The sequence below is a fragment of the Tyto alba genome, unplaced genomic scaffold (assembly GCF_018691265.1).
Source record: "Tyto alba isolate M040663 unplaced genomic scaffold, T.alba_DEE_v4.0 Super-Scaffold_26, whole genome shotgun sequence".
Lineage (NCBI taxonomy): Eukaryota > Metazoa > Chordata > Aves > Strigiformes > Tytonidae > Tyto > Tyto alba.
Window position 1 is genome coordinate 370,269 of NW_024881300.1, and position 20,091 is coordinate 390,359.

A 20,091-nucleotide genomic window follows, 5' to 3' on the forward strand; every position below is an offset into this window, starting at 1 on the left:
GTGCACTGCTTGTAGGAGGCTTTAATACAGTAAATAATCTTCAAATGTCTTGATTTTTTAAGTTTAATCACATGCTTAGAGTCTGACTGCTAACAGAATCTAACAAAAAGAAATAGGAAGATAGGTGGAGCTGTATTTGAAAAAGTGGGGTTTCTCTCTCCTCTCTGGAGGGTTTATTGCCCAGAGCAGGCTGACAGTCTCATCCTGCCAACTGCTCCCCGGTGCTTGTACACTCACTCTGGGAAACAAAGACAGCTGTTCAAGTTCTTCTGCAGGTACAATCTTTGTTTACTTTCTTGTTTGAATGAAATGAAAACGTACCTTTAGCAGTAAGTGCAGCATGATGCTCTTTACCTTGCACTCATTTTTCTCTAATAGATGTGTATTTTAGAAAATCTGAGTGTATTCTGTCCCAAGCCAGGCACTGAAAATAAACCACTACCAGTATCACCTCATTTTCAGTAACTTCTGATACATTATCCCAGCGTTCCTTCCAAAATGTACCATGCTGCACGGCTGCATAAAATAAATTGGACCACTTAACACTTTCCTTGGCCTGTAGCACACAGCACACATCTCAGGTGTTGGCTGTGTTCTTGGTAGGAGGCAGCAAAACGGAGGAAGCCAGGCTGCACACAGCAGGGCCGGGGGAATAGGGCTGGATCCTACACAGTTTGGGAAGGAGGGGGAACGATGGGAACCTATTTGATTCTCAAAATCCAGGAGCGATGTTTCCCCGATACCTTGCTGCCCAGGCCAAACCAACATGTTTGAACACTGAGAGCAACGAAGAGAGCCCATTTCAGTATTTGAAACGTGTTGCTACGCAACAGACTAGATCTGAAGGTCAGTAGGATGGGAAATACAGAAATGAAAGATGTAAACAGGAGGCAATAAGTTGGGGGATTGCATACAGGATGGCAGCATTGCCTCTTGGCAGTGCTCCCCCTTCACAAACTGAAGAGAATTTGTCATTATTCAGCGCGTCGCCCTGATCCCGGCTGGACCGAGACCACCGAGAGTGTGCTCGGCGTCACCTCCTTGTTGAAGCAGTTCCCCGGGCACTGGTGACTCGAAGCTTTGCTCTGACCTGCTAGGCTTCCCCTTTTTAACTTAATAAAGACCATTAAACCATTACAGCCCACCTTTCCTTCCTGATACCAGCATGCCTGCACCCACAGAGCGTTCGTTCTCCACTAGACGTGCTGAAACTCCTGCAGCTCTCTCTGGTAATGAGGCATCACTGAAGAATCTGTTTTCAGTGCCTCATGTCTTGCTGAGGTTCAGCCTGAAGTGCTCGTTCTCTTCTGCAGTGTGCTGAGCCCACCCAATTGACTTCATTTTTCGTGTTCACAGAGGCAGGTGACAGCTGCTCAGCCTTGAGTGAGACCAGCAGCTAATTTAGCGAGGTCTTGCATTCAGCATTTTCAACAATGATGTGAGTGCATTTCCCAAAGGGAGTTCTGTCTTTCCCCACCCTTGTTCAGCACGGGATAGAGGTGCTATGTAACGCACATGACTGCTGTTCCTGAGAGCACCTTGGCTGGATTTGCTTGAATTGCGTATTATGTCACTGCAGCCTTAAAACCAGGGTTAGCAAGAATGTCCCAATCCCCAGCCACAAGCTTTACAGAAATACTGATAACTGATAGAAATGAACAACATCTGGGCAGCGAGTCACGTCTTTTAAATCCTCACTTTCTCTCTTTCTTTGTTGCTTTATTTTGTTTTTTTTTTTCTTTTAATCACTTTAAGACTTGAATTACAATCCAAGCCAGTTTCTCATCTGCTGTGTCATTCTTGTGTTCTGCTATATAACAGAAGGGATAGGAAATGAATTAAAGATATTCTTAAAGACAAACTCATGGAATTCAACTTGTTTAGCCTTGTCCTTTTTGCACAGCAGAACCAAGGCCTGCTTTGGAGCATCCACATGGACACCTGCGCCAGTGGAAGCCGTGGGGGCTGTTCCTCTTGAAGGAGGGGCAGGAGGACCCCTGGTAGCACCTGCCTGAGCTGTACGGCTGTTGAAGCAGGGACTCCTTTCTCCTCTGGAGTTTAGTGCAAAGGGGCTTGTGGGTGCAGCATGTGTATGATTTCCTCCAAGTTAGGTTTTATGTCAGCTTGGATAATAATCCATAAAGAAGTCAAGTTAAATGCTTTCTCCTGCCAGTGTCCACCAAGACTGCTAGAGAATCAAGAAGAAGCTCTTCCCTTCAACGCCCACCCACCACCCCACTCCTGAAAAAATACTCGTTCACTGTTCACCCTTAATCCTTCGTCCTTCAAAGCTGTATGGCAGCAATGTTATGATGAAGTCATAAAAAGCTTACTTTGGAGCTGAAGGAGGAAAAAAAACATAGAGGCCTTTCAAGACTCATTTACAAAGACTGAGAAACCTTAAAACATGGAGAAGGAATATACTTGCTGTATCCTGAGTTTGTCAGCCACCTTCTGCTCTTTCTTCAGCCAAAGACGCCGATTTTCTTAGGTTTATGTCCTTTAATAACGATCGCCTCTTTTTATTTTTACCTTTCAAGCCATTTTCCTTAATTTCTTGAGCTTTTTGATGCATCCAATACGAGAAAGAAAACAAACGTAAAAGGGAGCTGTCTACTGGACTGACCAATCAAGTCATCTTCCAGTGACCTGTCATGGCTTGTAATATACAACACATCTAATTAAAGACATACCGAATCAGGTTTCTTTCTATCACATGTTGTTTATTGTTTGAAGTCATGTCTTCATATTTGTATTAAACGTAACAACAAAAAACCCAAGACTTGTATTAGGAAGATTAAAGCCATTATAAACTCAAATCAAACTAGAACCAAAACAGCACTGACCAAGTGCTATCTAATTAGAGCAATTCCCCAAGTCAGAATTAACAAACACGTTGGACTACCCAAACCACTACATGAATACATAATCAGTGCTTCTGAATTCACAAATAAGAAATCTAGAGAGCAAGCTGCCCATTTAATTATCCGTTCTAATTAAGATTTTGGTCTGAGGGCAGTAAGCTTATGTGAACATCTATTATCCCAGCTGAGTTACTTGAAAGTCACGTTTGCAGTCATTACCACTTCTTCTTAATGTGACTGTTACAGGGCAGATCTTTTCCTGAGATTGCTCTTGCTCTCCTCACAAAAAAAATAAGTTTTACAGCATAACTCTGCTCTAGAAAGGTTGGCAGCTGTAGCTAAATACCGAGAAAAGAGAAATGATGCTGTGTGCTTCTCTTCAAAATAAAGAGCATGCACAAGTTCAAAAATGCCTGACAAGAGATCATATGAAGATGAATTAAGAACATAAAGGAATTAAGGTTGTCTACTCCTCCACTTTTTTCACAGGAGGTTCCTGTCAAGGAGATTTTTCATGATCGGTGTCCACCTGCTCTTGGGAACTGGAGCTGGAGTTACTATATTGTCTTTCTTGGGAGGAACGGCCACTTCTACTTTCTCCTCTGTCGCTTCAATTTTTCGGTTTGGCTTATTCTTCTCTTTTGGCTTATTCTCCTCCTTTTACTCCTTTTCAGAGGTTGGTCTGAAAGCAACAGCATCTGCTTCCATAACTTATCTCTCACAGGGGTGGCATCATCTCTGCTTGGGAACAGAGAGTTCGTTTTAACATCTGCTGCTGTAACTGGTTCCCTTGGTTTTCTCCCACCTCCCATACCACTCAGGACTGGGAAATCCTTAATTCTCCTCCCGTTGTCCTCACTTCTGGTAATTTTTATGTTTCTTTCCTTCGTCATCTTCCAGTGGCTTTTCCACCGCCTTCTCTTTGGATTTTGTAGGGTCTTTGACACCATCGCTCTCTCTTCCAGAAGGTTTTTCAGCGTAATTTCCAGCTCTATTATGATTTTGGTAGCTCTGCCCACCAGAATAATTCTCCCTACATTCCCGAGCATTTGGTGAGCCCTCCCATCTCGTCCCAGGTGGACCAAACCCAGCTGGAGAAAAGCCCTCTCTGTTTACTGGAGGTCAAGGTTGAGCGCCAACAGCACAGCCCTTGTAAAATTTTTTGCTATAGTTCCTTTCCCATTCTCTGCGTCAGTCCTTTGTCAAATGGATCGCTAAAGCCAACAGATCTGCCATAAGAAGCTTTCATATCATATGGTGGAGCTCTGTATATCTGTTAAAATACTCCCTTCTCTCCTTCTAAGTTTAGGGGGAGGCTGGCCTTTAAATACTGGAGACCTTGACCGTGAATGGGACCTTCTGGATGTGGGTGATCTTGACCTTGAACCTTGATCATAACCACGTGGCCTTGACCTAGAACGATGGTTGTGCCTCCTCCCTTTGCCTCTTCCTGGGTACGGTGGCGATCGCGAGTAGGAACGAGAACGGGAACGACGAAATGATCGAGAGTAGGAGCGAGTGCGGGAAGAACCCGATCTTGCCTCGGAGTAGCTATACAAACTTCTACTGTAAGATGAAGCACTGCAGGGAAACTTGGACCTTAAGAAAGACACAACACAGTAAAAATAAATGAAATTAACTCAAAAGAGTACCTCTCCCCAATTTTTTCCCCTCCCAAATTTGGTTTGGCTTTTTTCCCTCTCCATAGGCTCATGTCAAAGCTTCTTTCAGATGCTGACATAATGCTACTTCACACGGAAGAATTTGGCAACACGCAAAGGTTTCCACTTACAAGACAGAACTGCTGCTTTGTTAGTGTGAAAATATACAGGAAGGGTACATCTATTTCCACTTACTTCTATCACGTGAACTACCAGAGCTATTGACTGATTTAAGGGGGTGTTACTGGCTTCTACTGCTATGTGTACATTTTCACTACTCCACAACCACCTGTGGTGCAAATCATTTTTGTTGCAGTAAGATGCAGAAAGAGCAAGTTTTAATGGCTACAGCGCAGTATCAAATATCAAGAAAACACGATTTAACCTGAAGACAGTAAAGCTCCATTTTACAGTGCCAGCTTAGTCTGTTTAACTTCCCTACTTATTTATTTGGGACCTTGTACAGGATGCAAAGTACTTGTGCTGCAATCTTACATACAGGACTTCTAGACAGATGCCCTAGCAAATTTTTGCACATAGCTCTAGCTCTAACCAAGGATAGTGCCCGCATTTCAGGAAAAGGCATATCTAAAAGCTGTTAAACTCAGAATCTAGTAATATGCCATGAGGCCATTATTCAAGGAAAGATACTGACAGCAGTACTAAGAGAGAGCTATTCAGACTCCTGCCCAAGTGAATTCTGGGGATAAAAAACATCAGCTACCCTGAGTTTCTTCTTCACAAGTTTTGTTATTTTTTAAAGAGCCATTTCATATTATTCCACATATGTTCATGAGCATCATGCCTCCTCTCAAAGTCCTTTACCAATTTAAGATTTCTCTACAAACAGCTCTGACATTTCAGTTCCTAAGAAAAAATTTAAAATGTCAACAAATTACTAGTGAAAGCCACCAGCTGGCAGTCCAGGTTAAAATCTCTCCACTGTATGCATATGAGGTAAACAGAAGTGGAAATGAAGACAATTTCTCTCCCATATCTCCTCCGAAGTGCTTTGTGGTAATGGTTACAATCAGAGCAGGGAGACACACAAAATCCAGCAGCTGCACCTATTCAGCTTCTGGCCTCCTCACGGCTGTCAGGAGGTGAAGGACGTCACTGCAGAGAAGCTTTACCGAAAGACACACCTGCTCTGGAAGAACTGCTGCCAAATTATCGCTGTCGGTCAACTGTAATCTCTACCATATTGGAGCTACTAACCTACGTATTGAAACTCCTATCCCTGCTAATCCCTTGAATCATCCAGTCCACCTAACGAGAGAGAGGTGGAGTGGAATCTCCTCCTGATTCTTCTAGCCAATCTGCTGCTCCATTGCAGACAGGGAAGGCAGTTACCTGGAAAATGAACGCCTATGCTCCTTCTGAATCTTTTATATTCCATCAGTTCCTTTGCAGAATGATTTGTAAATTCATAGAGTTTGGACTTTTTCTTTTCCCTGTTAAAAGAAGTTTCACCTTTATTCCAATTCTAATTTGACCTTTTTTACCAAAGACACCAAGAAACAAAACATGGCCAATATGAGAAAATGCATACTGCATGCAAATGCAAAAGGTGGACATCCTATGTAAGCAAAAGCAGTTTAGAATTCCTACAAAGCTTAGGGAAAGTTTCAGAATTACATTTGTCTTGTTTTAGTTTTGCACATTTGCCATCTGCAACGAGAAAGTATATTGGAAGGAACACGATGCCATTTTTGCTCATGTCAGATGCAGTGTAACTGCAGTGCGATACGCTATCAAAATATAAACATGAAAACCAGCACAACTTCATTGAGCCAAATGCCTACTCCACTTTAAGTCTCTGTTGTTCTCTGGAAAACTCCTCCCTAGGGAAGGGAGGCCAAGAGCAGCCTGGCTGGTGTCAGGAATCCCAGCAGGACCAGGGCAGTGACCTGTCCCCCTGCACTCGGCCCTGGTGAGGCTGCACCTCCTATACTGGGTTCAGCTTTGGGCCCCTCACTGCCAGAAAGACATCGAGGTGCTGGAGCGTGTCCAGAGAAGGGCAATGAAGATGTGGAGTCTCTAGAGAACAAGTCTTGTGAGGAGTGGCTGAGGGAACTGGGGGTTGTTTAGCCTGGAGGAAAGGAGGCCGAGGGGAGACCTCATCACCCTCTACAACTACCTGAAAGGAGGTTGCAGCGAGATGAGTGTCAGTGTCTTTTCCCAGCTAACAAGGGATAGGACAAGAGGAAATGGCCTCAAGTTGCTCCAGGGGAGATTTGGATTGATATTAAGAAAAATTTCTTCAACGAAATGGTTGTTGAGCAGTTAGAACAGGCTGACCAGGGAAGTGGTGGAGTCACCATCCCTGGAGATATTTAAGAGACGTGTAGATGTGGTGCTTGGGGACGTGGTTTAGTGGTGGGCTTGGCAGTGTTGGGCTAACGGTTGGACTTGATGATCTTAAAGGCCTTTTCCAATCTCAGTGATTCTGTGATTCTGTAAAGGAGGTGCTCGTGTCGTTGGGGTGGGATTTGAACGAGCCGCTGGTGCTGCTGTTGGCACCCAAGCTGATGACATGTTTACAGGAGCTGGGGGATATCCTGGAGGGGGGACAGTGCACTCAGCAGATGGGGGCTGACCAGGTGTGTACTGAGGAGGAAATGGTGGTGGTGGTGGTACCCGCGGTGGGAGAGGAGGTGCAGTGGGGTGGTGGAGGGTGCAAGGGAGGTGTAGGCACAGGCACAAAGACCGGTGTTGGTGCTGGTACTGTTGGGGTCTGAGTCCTTTGGACATGTTCCCTGTGTGGCGTCCTCAGTCTGGACTTGTAAAGAAACCCCAAAACACGTATCACTGTTTGTTACACTCTGCTCTGATTTGAAAGAGTGAAGGAACGAAGCAGGAGCACGGTGGCAAGCACTTCTTGTTCTCACCTTGAGCACTTTCCCTCCCTGCTTTCTGTTCATTTGAGACTACACTCACTTCTCGATCCTCATACTTCCTTCCACACCCTCACCCCCAGCAGCTCCCTCAGTCTTCTCTCCGTATACTCAGCTTTGCAACTGTGGATGGAGTCTGCCTGTGCTTAAAAGAGACTCCCATCTCCCACGAGCCAAGTGCCCACTGCTCCTCTGCCACTCCTTGATACACTTAATACTTCACACTTCTGATCTTCACCGTACTGCACAGGGATTAACTCATCTGCTCTCAGACTTCTAACCTCTTCCACACGTTTCCTGTGTTGTTGCCTCGTGATGATGTATTTGGCCTGTTCTTGTCCCTGACTTTTTATTTTCTTTCTTACTGAGTTTGAGGTCTTAGACAATCTGTGAGATGGATCCTGGTTTTTGTTCTGACTGATCTTTACGATTTTATAAATACAGTGCACCCTTACAATCTCTCTACAACAAATACATACCAAAAGGAAGGAATAACTTGACATTGCAATAATGGATAAAACAGAATCCTCTCTCTCCAGGTGAGAGGAAACAGTTTGGCTATTTGAGATGACTAAACTGAAGACAGTCAAAATTGTCATAAAATAACAGCATTGCCTCCTCCAATAATTTGCTCTGTCAATATTAACTAGGATTGCTAAAAAAATCTATTGGAGGCTGATTTCTATTGGGAAATCAATTTCTTCAGTCCTATTCAGCCAGCAATCAAAAGGCTGGCTTTCCATCCGATCTTTTAATTTTATTTAATTTTGATATGTAATTATGGTTTCCTCAAAAAGAGTTAATTTTTCAGAGTCCTCTTTGAGTCACGCACTGGAGTTTTATTTTAAATAACCTTAATGCAAGCACAGAACCCCTTTGTTAGGCCAAATGAAGCCATTTAAAAATTAATTAGCCACTTGTATTCTCCACAACTATCTGTGCATCCTTATTTCATGATAATGCAGCTGTTTTATAACTTACGCTGTTACCGCCTCGTTTAGCAGGTTACAGTATGTATAATATGTTTCATTTCTGTAGAATACTTACAGTTCCCAGCTTGGACTGGCAGCCTGCTGAGCGAATTCCACCGGCTCTCATTGGATGAACTTTTGGCGTGGGAGAGGAAAAAGAAAAAAATCCCATTCACTTTATCTGAAGACAATTTTTTAGAAGAAATTCTAAAGTTGCAGTTACTTACCAGCTGTGGGTATTGATTGTCCTTGGGGGCCAGAAGACTTGGTAATGTTGGCTGCTTGAGAACAGGAACCTGATAGCCCTGGTGAATAAATGCAAACAGTTGGAAAATAAGCTCCAGCAAAATACAAGTATTATTGCATATGTTGAAAGAAAACTTATGTTCTCTTCCAACAAAGTGCTGATTGTCAGAGGAAGATTTAGCAAGTTCAGAGGCCGTCACCAGAGCAGCAGGAGGTGTCGGAGCCCTGAGTGGCGGTGGAGGTGGTGGCGGCTGCTGCTGCTGTTGCTGCTGAATCTGCTTACGGAGCCTTTTTGTGTAGCCTGTTCCATTTTTGAAGTTGTTCACAGCCTGAAGGCAGAAAAACATTTACAAGAAGGTAGTAGGAACCTCCAGGAGATATACAGACAAAAGCCTCCACAGAGTAAAATGACTCCTGTGTTCCCATAAATACTATCAATCCTAAAATAAGCCAACATACAGATATAGTCAGATTAGACATAAGGCAGAAACTCTTCCCTGTGTGGGGGGTGAGGCGCTGGCCCAGGGTGCCCAGAGGAGCTGTGGCTGCCCCCTCCCTGGAAGGGTTCAAGGCCAGGTTGGATGGGGCTGGTGGAAGGGGTTGGGGCAGGATGACCTTTAAAGGTCCCTTCCAGCCCAAAACGTTCTGTGCTGTATGAACACATCACATTAAACACTGATATTAATGACTGGTAACTCAGAGTATCTGTATTTAAAGTACTTCAGTGTTAACACCAAACTGAGGCAATCATGTTAAACAAAAATGTGACCTGAATTTGCCAGATTGTCTCTAAAGAGTTATATGCTTCTGTAACAACAGATAATGTATTTGAGAAATAATTTAGCTTATATTCAGTCAGCCTTGCTTAAGGAGATGTAAATTAATATTTTCTTCCCTTTTCAGATTTTTACAAACAGACTTTTCTTACAAACAGTTGATGTAAAAATCTTCCTGTTACCTGGCGTAGGCACTTGTTGGCAATTAAAGAATCAGGAGAAACATCTGTCTGGTGACATGTTGGGCATGTGTGTTCCTCAGATTCCAGTAATGCTGTTCTAATACCTGTGAATAATTAGAATCATCAGAATAGTTCGTAGGCAAACTAAGGAAATTTTGTTGGTTCTAATCGATTATAAAAACACTTAAATGATTGATGGTGAATATGGTCTTGAATTGAGAGCCTGAATCTATAAATGTTCAGTAGTGTAAAAAATTGATAGTGCGCAGCAAATCACTATACAGTTTTGACAGTTCACTCTTGTAATATTTGAAGATGTAGAGTAGGCCGTGTCTTGATGTTCCAACTAGTCTTTTTTCCACTATCTAGTACAGTGCGAAGTCACCAACCTCAGGGTTAATGAGTAAAACGCATCTCAGTCATTAGTATGTTCAAGTCCTGAAGGTTTTAACCGACTCTCCCATGGAGCAGAATGTGGATCACATGCCTAACTAGCCATTTGTTGCAGATCACAGGAAGTCACCCGAGTTGGCCATAGAGTTTTGCAGGAGAGAAAAGGCTGTGGACAGGCTAAATGCATTTGATATCCAATACTGTAATCACCTGCACAATTAAGCACTCCTCTCATACTTGTCCCTCTGCAAGTAAAGAGGGTTGAACTAGATGCATAAAAAGGGAAAAAAAGCTTTCTGCTTTTTTTTTTTCTTCATTTCTATGAGCAGGGTTCTTCCCCAATCAGGGTATAGTTAAGTATTAAATAGAGCTGTTAGCAAAGTTAATTTTGTTATCTCCTGTTTCTGCTTTCAGAAGATCAGATGTGGTGCTTTGAGCTAACAAACATGGGAGGAACACTTACATTCATCACAATAACTGTTTCCACAGCAGGGAATAACAGCGGCGTCAGTCATGATATCTCTACAAATGAGACATATCAATCTCCTCTGGAAGAGGATCACCACCTGAGGAGGAAGAGGATGGCTCCTCTGGTAAGAAGGGAGGCTTCTCCTTCTTTCCTCTAGCATAAGCTTCCCTGGAGGGTGAGTGGGGAAGGAAAAAGAAAAAAGTTAAAGATGGATAAAGGAAAACTTTTCCAAGCTTTGGCTTTTATGAAAGGAGGATGATCGATGGAATTCTCACTCCACATTAGCCTTCACAACCACAGGCATTTAGTTTAACCTACTCTTCTAGAGTCACAACACTGGAAGAGGGAGGGGGGGAACAACCTTCCTTCTGCAGAACTTTCCCATTTGTTGGATCATCTAAGAAATTAGCTCAGACTGGAAAAATCATTTTTGACAGCTAGAAATCAGGTGACATGAATCCCACCTCTCCTTTGCCAGAGGGTGAATGTAAATTGCAGGCTCGGGGTAAAGTTAGTCACTGAGTAATTATGTTTTATAAATGGAAGTCCGTGTCACAGCTTCTATGAAAGGAGATCCATGACAGAAAATCAGAAGTGCTGCCAAGTGCATTTTAAAACAGCCACTCTTGTCAGCACACAGTAGTATTTTCTTCATTTATAGCAACAGGAAATTGTCAGTCTGTTTCACACGTGGGCTTTGGTAAAAGCCAGAGGGGAAGGACATTTCAGTCCAACAGCTATTGTTAAATTTTGCAAAAGCTTTGAAACGTAAACCAGAAGCAAAAGGAGCTTTCAAAGGGAACGACTCCACTGTAAACACTACTGAAATGCTTTGTAGAAATACAGATTCTGAGCATACCAGCAGCTTAACCAATTTCCAGGGACACAAACAGCAGGAGCGCCCTGTTTTAATATAGAAAGTGTCACAGATTTCAAGGTTAAGATCCAATGACAGTGCTTCCTCCCCGTAATTACAGACGATGGCCAACTTGGTTGCACTGTCACTCAGGCATTTACGCACGGCTTCTCTCGTTCACTTTTTGGTCAGTCCCAGTAATTCCATACTTACGCATTAATAGCTGGTATCACATATTTTCCTGTCTTGGTCAGCATAGCACCCTTAGTATTGGGATCTTTCACCTCCACCATGAAACTCCTTGGAATTCCTGTGCTCTTTTTAATTCTGGGAACAGACTCAAATTTTTTGTCCTGATAAGAAAAGAAATACGGACATATCTCATCTTAAGACCCACACTTACAATGACATTTCATTGATTATTTTGAGCAGCAAAAGCCTCTAATCCTCCCCTTTAACTCAGCCTAAGGGTTGCTTGATGAATATAGCCAGGATGCTCCACAGGCTTGAGCAGTGTTTTGAACTTTTTAACAAAAAAATTCCAGCAAGATTGAAATATATAAAGATATGCATTCAAGTTCACAGAGAAAGATCTCTGGGCATATGTAATGTCTATGACCTAGAAAAAAAGAAAATTTCATGTTGAAATTCCATCTTTCCCTTGGATTTTGAAGGGCTTTGCACCATTGCCATATAACCTCTGTATTTCACCCCAAGAGGAACAATTCTCAAGATGAATATTCATGTATTTGTCACATAACTGCCGAGGCACAACAATTAAAAACAAAGTAACACCAGAAGTCCCCCACAATCTTACCCCATTTGTTGGGCAGTTCTTTATATAGTGGCCAGGATTTCCGCAACGAAAACAAGTATATGATGGTGGAGGTAGACCCAAGGATTTCTTCATGTAGCTATAATTTTTGGGGGAAAAAAAGAAAAAGACATGCATGTGTCACTCTTGTTCAAGCAAACATCTCTACAATTTTTCCATAGCCTTTAGAGAACAGATTTGACATTGTCAACACTTACTTGATTGGATCATACTGTCGGCAAGACTGTATCATCATAGCTTTTATCTTGTCTTCTTCGGAAGCGTTGGCTTCAGCCAGATTGGCAGTCTGTTTAACAGGCAGTTATTTGACACACACATTAGGAACACATCTAAGCCCGCACAGCTGAAGACAACACCACTCAGCCTAATCCTGTAAGAGCAGCACCACCCTAGCTGAGGTTGCATGAAAACAGCTGCTTATATAAAATATAGTTCTCCTGAAGGTGTTCTGGGGAGTCCTTACGCCATGACGGGGTGTTTATGTGCCTCTTAACCTACTTGAAAAGAGCATTCTTGGGCACTCAAAACCTTAGGCTCTGTTTGTACCTTACATAAAGTCTTGCGTAACCAGTCCAGTTTTCTTCCAAGTGGACTTGAAGTTATGTGTAGAAAAAAAATTATTATCCAATAGTTTTAAACTGATTTTTAATGCTCCAGACTATTTGAAGGGGAAGGTCTTCACTGTACATTTAGTTGAGAGAGTTCTATGCAAGTATCATTATTTACATTTTCCAGCATTAAAAGGACACACAACTTAAGAGTTGGGGAAGATGTTGCTCGCTGAAATTTGGCTTCAGACACAGAAGCCTTAAAAGGAATCAAGCCTTTTATAATGCCTCAGCAAGAAAAGGTTCTTTTTGGTAGAAATTTGACCGTCATGTGCTGTCAGGCAGCCAAACGGCACGTCCCCTGCCTACTAACTTCTTCATATGAAGGGATTTAACTCCAGTCAGCACAACCTGCAGTTTTTCTCCAGTTGACTGTGTCTTTTTAACATGCAAATTGTAACAGAAACCTTACACAGAATGAGATCTTCACGTTATTGAAGCCAGATGAGATTTTTCAGTAGTATTTGTCCAAATGTTTTTATTACACACTAGTGCAGACACAAGCAGGGCCTAAGGGAGAGATTGTAAATGATTTGGACCTGTCACTCGGATCAACCACTGGTGTGTCTGTTTTTATATGCATTCATTCACAAAAGTAACCAGCTAGTTTCAACGGTTTATTAAATGACCGTCTCATAGACACAGTTTTTTCTCATCCGTAACATAATCCAGGTTGACATCCATGAAATAATTTCATTAACATTTACAGAAAACTTTACAGATACTCGACTGATTTGTTTGAACCCAAACATGTTTACAAAACACGTCCCAAAATGACTAAGCATTACTAGGAATAGACCAAAATTCAAATAAAGCATTTATACATAGTAATAATAATGCAGAAAACTTTTTTGCAACACGTTGCCTCCATGCTAAACCAGTCTGCACTGAAGAGGTTAGAATAAGTAACAGTTTTGAGCTGCTTTATGACATGTTCCTGCATTTTTCTGAAACACTTAAATTTTCTCGAAAGCTTCAATGCGTACACCACTTTGACAGCGTTTCACATTTTAGAGTAAAACTTCACATGAGTTTACAGAACCAAGGGCATGTTTAGGGACAGCACTAATGGAGACTAATTTCCTTTGGTGGCTACCTTCCAAAGTAATTAGGTTTAGTGGGTTTTTTGTTTGTTTGGTTTGGTTTTGTTTTGTTTTGTTTTATCCCAAATATACACAATTTAATTCTGCACTGGGAGGGATGAGGAGGTTTCTCTTTCTTGGAAATGAACTCCGGACTTTATTTGCAGAAGAAAGAACTAGCTCCTCTGGATCAGGCCTTACCTTCTCTAATCCTTATCGCTTTAAAAACTAGTAATTTCCCTGGCTAGCACTCCTCCTTTTCACACAGTGCAATCACTAGTGCTTTCCCAGACAAAGTTACACAGCGCTGAGCAAATAATGCAAGCAGTTCCATAGCAAAACATGGCGTTACAACAGCTTCGGAAAGTCACATCTGCTAATATGCCACACGTACACATGGTATGTTCCTACAAACAATTAGGTGCATTTACACAATTTCCACAGCCTGCATTCAAACAAATCAGATTGTGTTGTCCACTGTCTACATGAAACTGTGCAGCGTTCCACAAATGGATCTATGCAGTGGCTAGAAATTAGAAAATAGCCATGCAGTTGTGCATGGTACAGGAACGCTTCTCTTTCGGCTGTTCACAACTTACAGCAAATTAAATTCTTCTATGAAAACTGTGTAAGTTTCCAATACAAAATTATGAAAAATCTGAGAAACAGCAAACAGCTTCTGAAGTACTTCTTCTTTTTGTTCTGAAGGTAATACTGCAACATTACGTTGAGTCTGTGAAGTTACTCCCCTTCTATCTTCCCAAATTGGGCACTAATCCTTACAAGATAGTAACAAAATATACACACATTTTAAAGTTAAAACAAGTACCTGTACATTATTAAAAATTAAGTTTTGTTCACATTACAACAGTTATCCAGCTATAGATCACAGTATAAGATTTAAAAATATGATGAAAAACCTTTTTTTTTTTTTTTATGAGTATTTGACAAGAATATACCTTAATAAGCTGCGCCAGAGAAATTGATGCAGAAGACTCATCAATCTGTTGCAAAAAATCAAACACATATTCAAGTTCTACCATCAAAATATAGCAATAGTTAACCTCTACTGTATCCTGAAAGTCTGCACTATATCCTCCGAGTGTCACTGAAAAAGGCATTTCCAACCTAGTGTAATGGTATTTGTTCAAAACAAAATCCAAACCTATGACAGCTTAAGAGTGCCTGTGTGGTTAATGAGAAGGAAACTAAAACAACCAAACCCACTTGAGATCAACTTCATTGCTCCAGAATATCTCAGAGAGGGACCCTTGTCAGATGCTCACAAGTGCTTAAAAGTTGAAGGGGGAAGCTGTCAGTTTTCGGCTAACAGGGAATTTTTAAAAAGTTATGCTTATCTGAGAGGGAAGCATCACTACAGGAGCTTCTTTTCAGTGTAGTTTGTAAAGTAATCAGTTAATGTCTAATCACGTATAAATGCACATGGTTATGCTTTTACGAATCAAAGTATAGTTGTCTGTCAAAATAAAGCACGGGCATATGAGCCCTGAAACATGAACTCTGCCCCTCCTGTCAAGGAGCTGAAAAATGCCAAACTCACCACACCCCACAAAACCCAGAGAAAAACACCAATCTGAACCATCAGCCGTAAATGTAACCCACTACTTTGTCTAGAAAAAACCAAACTGCTCAAATTAGTGAAACAAAGTTTTTACCATGACAAAGTGGACGATAAAACTGAGAAAACTGGTTACTTGTATTATCTGAAACCACAGGACATAGTATCCAAATTAGTTTGGGAAGGGTGAGATTTTAATACTATTCTCCCCTGTTGTCAGACCAAACCCAATTTTGAATGATGATGAAAAACATGGATTCAGAGCACAGTCCTGTGGTTTTCTTCTCCACTGCGACCACACTCCTCCCTCCCAGCCACCTGTGGGAGCAGCTCGCAGGAATGAAGTCCCCAGGCCGCAGGTCAGTAATGGACTGCAGGGTTTATTGAGAACTAATACTGAAGTGCAGGCTTTCCACAAGGAATGGGGAACTCCTGTCTTTTTCCTTTTCCGGTCTATTGAATTCTATCATGCCACAGGCAGCAGTTAAGCCTACACTAGTAAAACATTCTCAGAAAGACCCTCGAACCAGTGCCTGTTATGTCTTCAGTTGTTCAAAAACATAGACTAAAATTTCACAATGTAACACGAACAGCTCCCACAGACCCCACTTCAGGGATGCCCCCCGAGCCCATGCAGCTCCTGGGGACGCTCTCCAGCCCCCGCTGTGCTCTCCGTCCTGGCGCAGAGGAGAAGCACTTGCCCGGGAGTGAAGCCAGTGAGGAGTCAGGACGGGGCCCCCCGTCCCCCCTGGGGGTCCCCTCTCCTCGGCCCCAGGCAGCCCCTTCCCCCCCTCCAAACTGGCCGCAGGCACGGCAGTGACAGAGGATTTGTGGCCTCCTCACTGGCATGAGCGAGCCTGGGCCTCAGCTTCCTCCTGCGTGGGCTGCTGCAAGGGCAGCTGGGGCCTCCCCCCGGGGAGCTCCCTATCCAGGCTAAATAATATTAATGAGCTGCGGGGGCATCCCAGGGCTGGTTTTGCCCAGAGCAGCCCCCAGCAGGGTGCAGGCACAGGGTGGGTGTCACCTGGGCTGTGGCTGAGCGAAGGCTGAGGGCGGCCATGGAGCGAGGGGGCCGGGGGGACCAGGACCCCATTGCCCGTGGAGGGGCTCACAGCTGGTCCCGGTCCCGGCCCCTGCGTGTGTGATGTCGTTAGGAGGTGATGCCATAATGGGGCACGTTCCAACCCCCCCGGCAGACAGGGTTGCAGAGCTTCAGTGTTCCGGCCATGCCGCCACCGGTCCCTGCCGGCACGCTGCTCTCCGTCCCAGGGCTGCCGGTGTCCTCCCAGCCCGCCCAGCTCCACCCCGTCACCTCCCAGCTGCCACAGGCCAGCGTCTGGCAGGGGGTGCCAGGGCCCATGGGGGCCCGGGGCAGCTCCCCCCCAGGGGTGCTGCTGCTTCCCCCCGTGGTGCAGCTCCCCCCTGGGGTGCAGCTCCCCCTGGGGTGCCACTTCCCCCCATGGTGCCACTTCCCCCCATGGTGCAGCTCCCCCCTGGGGTGCCACTTCCCCCCGTGGTGCAGCTCCCCCCCGGGGTGCAGCTCCCCCCTGGGGTGCAGCTCCCCCCTGGGGTGCAGTTCTCCCCCGTGGCTGCTCCCTGTCCCCCTGCCTACAGATGGGGACAGCAGCTGGTGCTGGGGACGCTGGTGCCCCACCAGCCGATGGGGCTGGGGCCAGGGGCTGTGCTCCAGGGGGGGCCCCTGTACCCCACGGGCTCCTGCCTGTGGCACGTCCCTGCCCACCCCGGCCCCTCGCCACCCCGCCACCCCACAACTCAACATTGGGTGCAGGGCCCCCCTGTGCCCCACAACCTCCCCGGCAGCGCCCAGAAGCCATCAGAGGCCTCCAACAAGGACGTGGTGGCCACTGAGGACAGCGTCCCTGCTGCCACCCCCCACCCCCCCTGCCCTTGCTCCGCCGACCAGCGGAACCACCACACAGCCCAAGGGTGAGTTTTAGGGGGTGGCAGGGCCCGCAGGTGGGCGGCCAAGCCGAGGAGAGCTTGCATCACCAGGGGCTGGGTTGTCTTTGCTTGCTTTTTCAGCAGTGGTGACCACCCCAGCAGCCCCCGGGAAGCGCACAGACCTGCCCGAGCAGGGGCCAGCCGCCTTCGCTGAGGCCGTTCCTGAGCAGGCAGAGGACACCACCGCCTGGCTCCACACCGAGGACAGTGAGGACACTGTCCCCGATGGCCCCGACAGCCCCAGCTTGGCCGCCTTCCTCCGAGAGCTGCCCGACCTCTCGGACTATGTGGCAGAGGGCAGCTGCCCCAAGGAGCAGACAGCGGTGGCGGGGCTGGGGGGCAGCGAGGACACCGGCCCCGATGACCCTGGCTTGGCTGCCTTCCTCAGTGAGCTCCCCGACCTCTCCGAGTACGTGGGGGCAGGCGGCTGCCCCAAGGAGCAACGGGTGGTGGCGGGGCTGGGGGGACAGCGAGGACACGGTCCCCGATGTCCTTGATTTCCCCTACAGCCTGGCCAGCTCCGCCTTCCTCAATGAGCTCCCGGACCTCTCCATGGACATGGTGGATGGCGACGGCCCCTGGGACCAAGCGGTGGTGGCACAGCCAGGGGACAGCAGGACAACTGCTTGACCACCGAATGTCCCCCGCTTGACTGTCGAGGTCCTTGATGAGCTTCCCCACCTCTCCGAGTATGTGGGAGGGGGCAGCTGCCCCAAGGAGCGAGCGGTGGTGGCGGGGCTGGGGATGGTGAGGACACTGTCCCCAATGTCCCCAACCTGACCACCTCCCTCAACGAGCTCCCCCACCTCTCGGAGCACAGGGCAGAGGGCGGCTGCAAGGAGCAGGCGGCGACAGTGGAGATGGTGGCCGGCGAGAACACCTTCCCCGATGTCCCCCACGGCCTCGCCAGCACCGCCTCCGTCGGCGAAGTCCCCGACTTCTTGGAGGATGGGGTGCAGGACAACGGCCCCAAGGTCGGCCTGGCAGCGGCCATGCTGGGGGACGCCGACCCCTTCTGGGGGGTGGCGGCCTCCCCCTCGCAGGACCCCAAGGGGCAGCAGGGTGGGGTGGCAGCAGACCTCCCCACCCGGCTGCCCCCGAGCCCCTCGGAGGCTGCTGAGGAGGAGAGCTCCCTGGAGACTTCCGAGGAGACTTCAGAGGCCCGTCCTGCGGAGAGTCCCTGGAAGGATCCCCCGCAGGGTCTTCTGGAGAGTGCCCTGCTGAGCCCCCTGCGCATCCCGCTGCTGAGCCCCCCGGCCAGCCCCCCGGCTGCCCCCCAGTGTCATCCGCCCCTCAGGGCCCCACTGGTGGGGGAGGCGCTGCGGAGGCAGCCCCGGGGGGGTTGGACCCACTTGCCGCACAGGGACAGCGCAGCGGTGGGCAGCAGCAAGCGCAGAGCATCCCGACGGCAGCAGCGTGCCCACCAAGCGAGCCAGAGCCCTGAGGGACCCCACGGGGCAGAGTGCCCCACACCCCCCCGGCCGCTTCTGACAGCTGGGCACAGAAGCTGTGGGGCACAACCCGTGGGACATGCGACCCGCACACCCGCCTCCGTTCCCAGCCCCAGCCCTCTCCCATCTCTCTCTTTCCTTCTTCAGTCATTAAAGGTGTCCTGGATTGAGTGAGTGGTGGAGTTTTTTGGTGGCAGGGGAGGGGGCTATAGGGGCGGCCCCCCTTTGAGAAGCTTCTCGAAGCTCCCCTCAGCTCCAAGCCAGTTCCACTTCTGTTTGGGAAATTGAGCCCATCAGCTGCACCTCTGCGATAACGTATTTAAGAAGGGACGTGGTGACGGGCAGTCGGACTTGTGAGGAGGAGTTGCTGCAGCTGCGTGAACACCAAGGTCAGTGGAGGAACGGAGGAAGAAAGGAGGGGGGAGGTGTGCCGGAGCAGAGACCCCCCTGTATCCTGTGGTGAGACGGCAGGGCGGCCCCCCCCTGCCAACCATGGAGATCTACGGTGGAGCAGACACTGATTTATGGCCTGTTGCTCCTGCTTAAATGATCAAGGCTCTGTGCTCGGAGAAGGCCGGGGTCTCATGGGAAAGGCAGCCCCGCTGCTGTAATTCAGCGCTGGGAGGATTGCAGCATGCGGGGGAATCCCACGCCGGAGCAGCTCGGGAAGGGCTGCAGCCGTGGGAGGGAATCCAGTCGGAGAAGTTAGTGACCCATGACGGAGCAGTGTGGGGAACGCTGCGGCCCATGGAGAAACTCATGTTGGAGAAAGTTTGTGGAGGACTGTCTGCTGTGAGAGGGGGACCACGATGGAGTAGGAGGAACAAGTTTCGGACACTCCTCTCACCGAAGATGAAGGAAGTGGCAGCGCTGACTGCACCCCCCATTCCCTGCCCCTGCGCCACTGGGGGAGGAGGTAGAGATATCGGGAGCAGAGCTGAGCCCGGGAAGAAGGGAGGGGTGGGGGGAAGGTGTTCTCAAGATGTGGCAATGCTTCTCACTGTCCTACTCTGTTACGTGTTGTTAGTGTCTGTAATAAAGCTATGTTATTTTCTTCTTCCCCTAACGAGACTGCTGTTTGCCCATGACCATAATGGGTGATTTTCCTCCCCCAATCCCCTCTGGAATCCCAAACCTGGATTATTTTCCTCTTCTCATCCCTGGGGGGAAAAGGGTAGTAAGCAGCTGTGTGGTGCTCAGTTGTTCTGTGAGCTCAAACCATGACACTGGGGCCATGGAAGAGAGCTGTAGGATATTTT

The 20,091-nt window shown here is 46.9% G+C and overlaps 1 protein-coding gene across 1 annotated transcript; it reads left to right on the forward strand.

Annotated features, from left to right (window-relative positions):
- The first annotated feature begins 18,025 nt into the window (after positions 1 to 18,025).
- On the forward strand, positions 18,026 to 19,006 carry LOC122153872 (proline-rich receptor-like protein kinase PERK10). The gene is made up of 2 exons (XM_042797321.1): positions 18,026 to 18,070; positions 18,202 to 19,006. The coding sequence occupies exon 2, from the start codon at positions 18,242 to 18,244 to the stop codon at positions 19,004 to 19,006; it is 765 nt and encodes a 254-aa protein (XP_042653255.1). The 5' UTR covers positions 18,026 to 18,070; positions 18,202 to 18,241.
- The last annotated feature ends 1,085 nt before the right edge of the window (positions 19,007 to 20,091 follow it).

Coding starts and splice junctions, on each gene's coding strand:
- LOC122153872 (XM_042797321.1), top strand. CDS start 18,242: ATGGTGGCCGGCGAGAACACCTTCCCCGATGTCCCCCACGGCCTCGCC.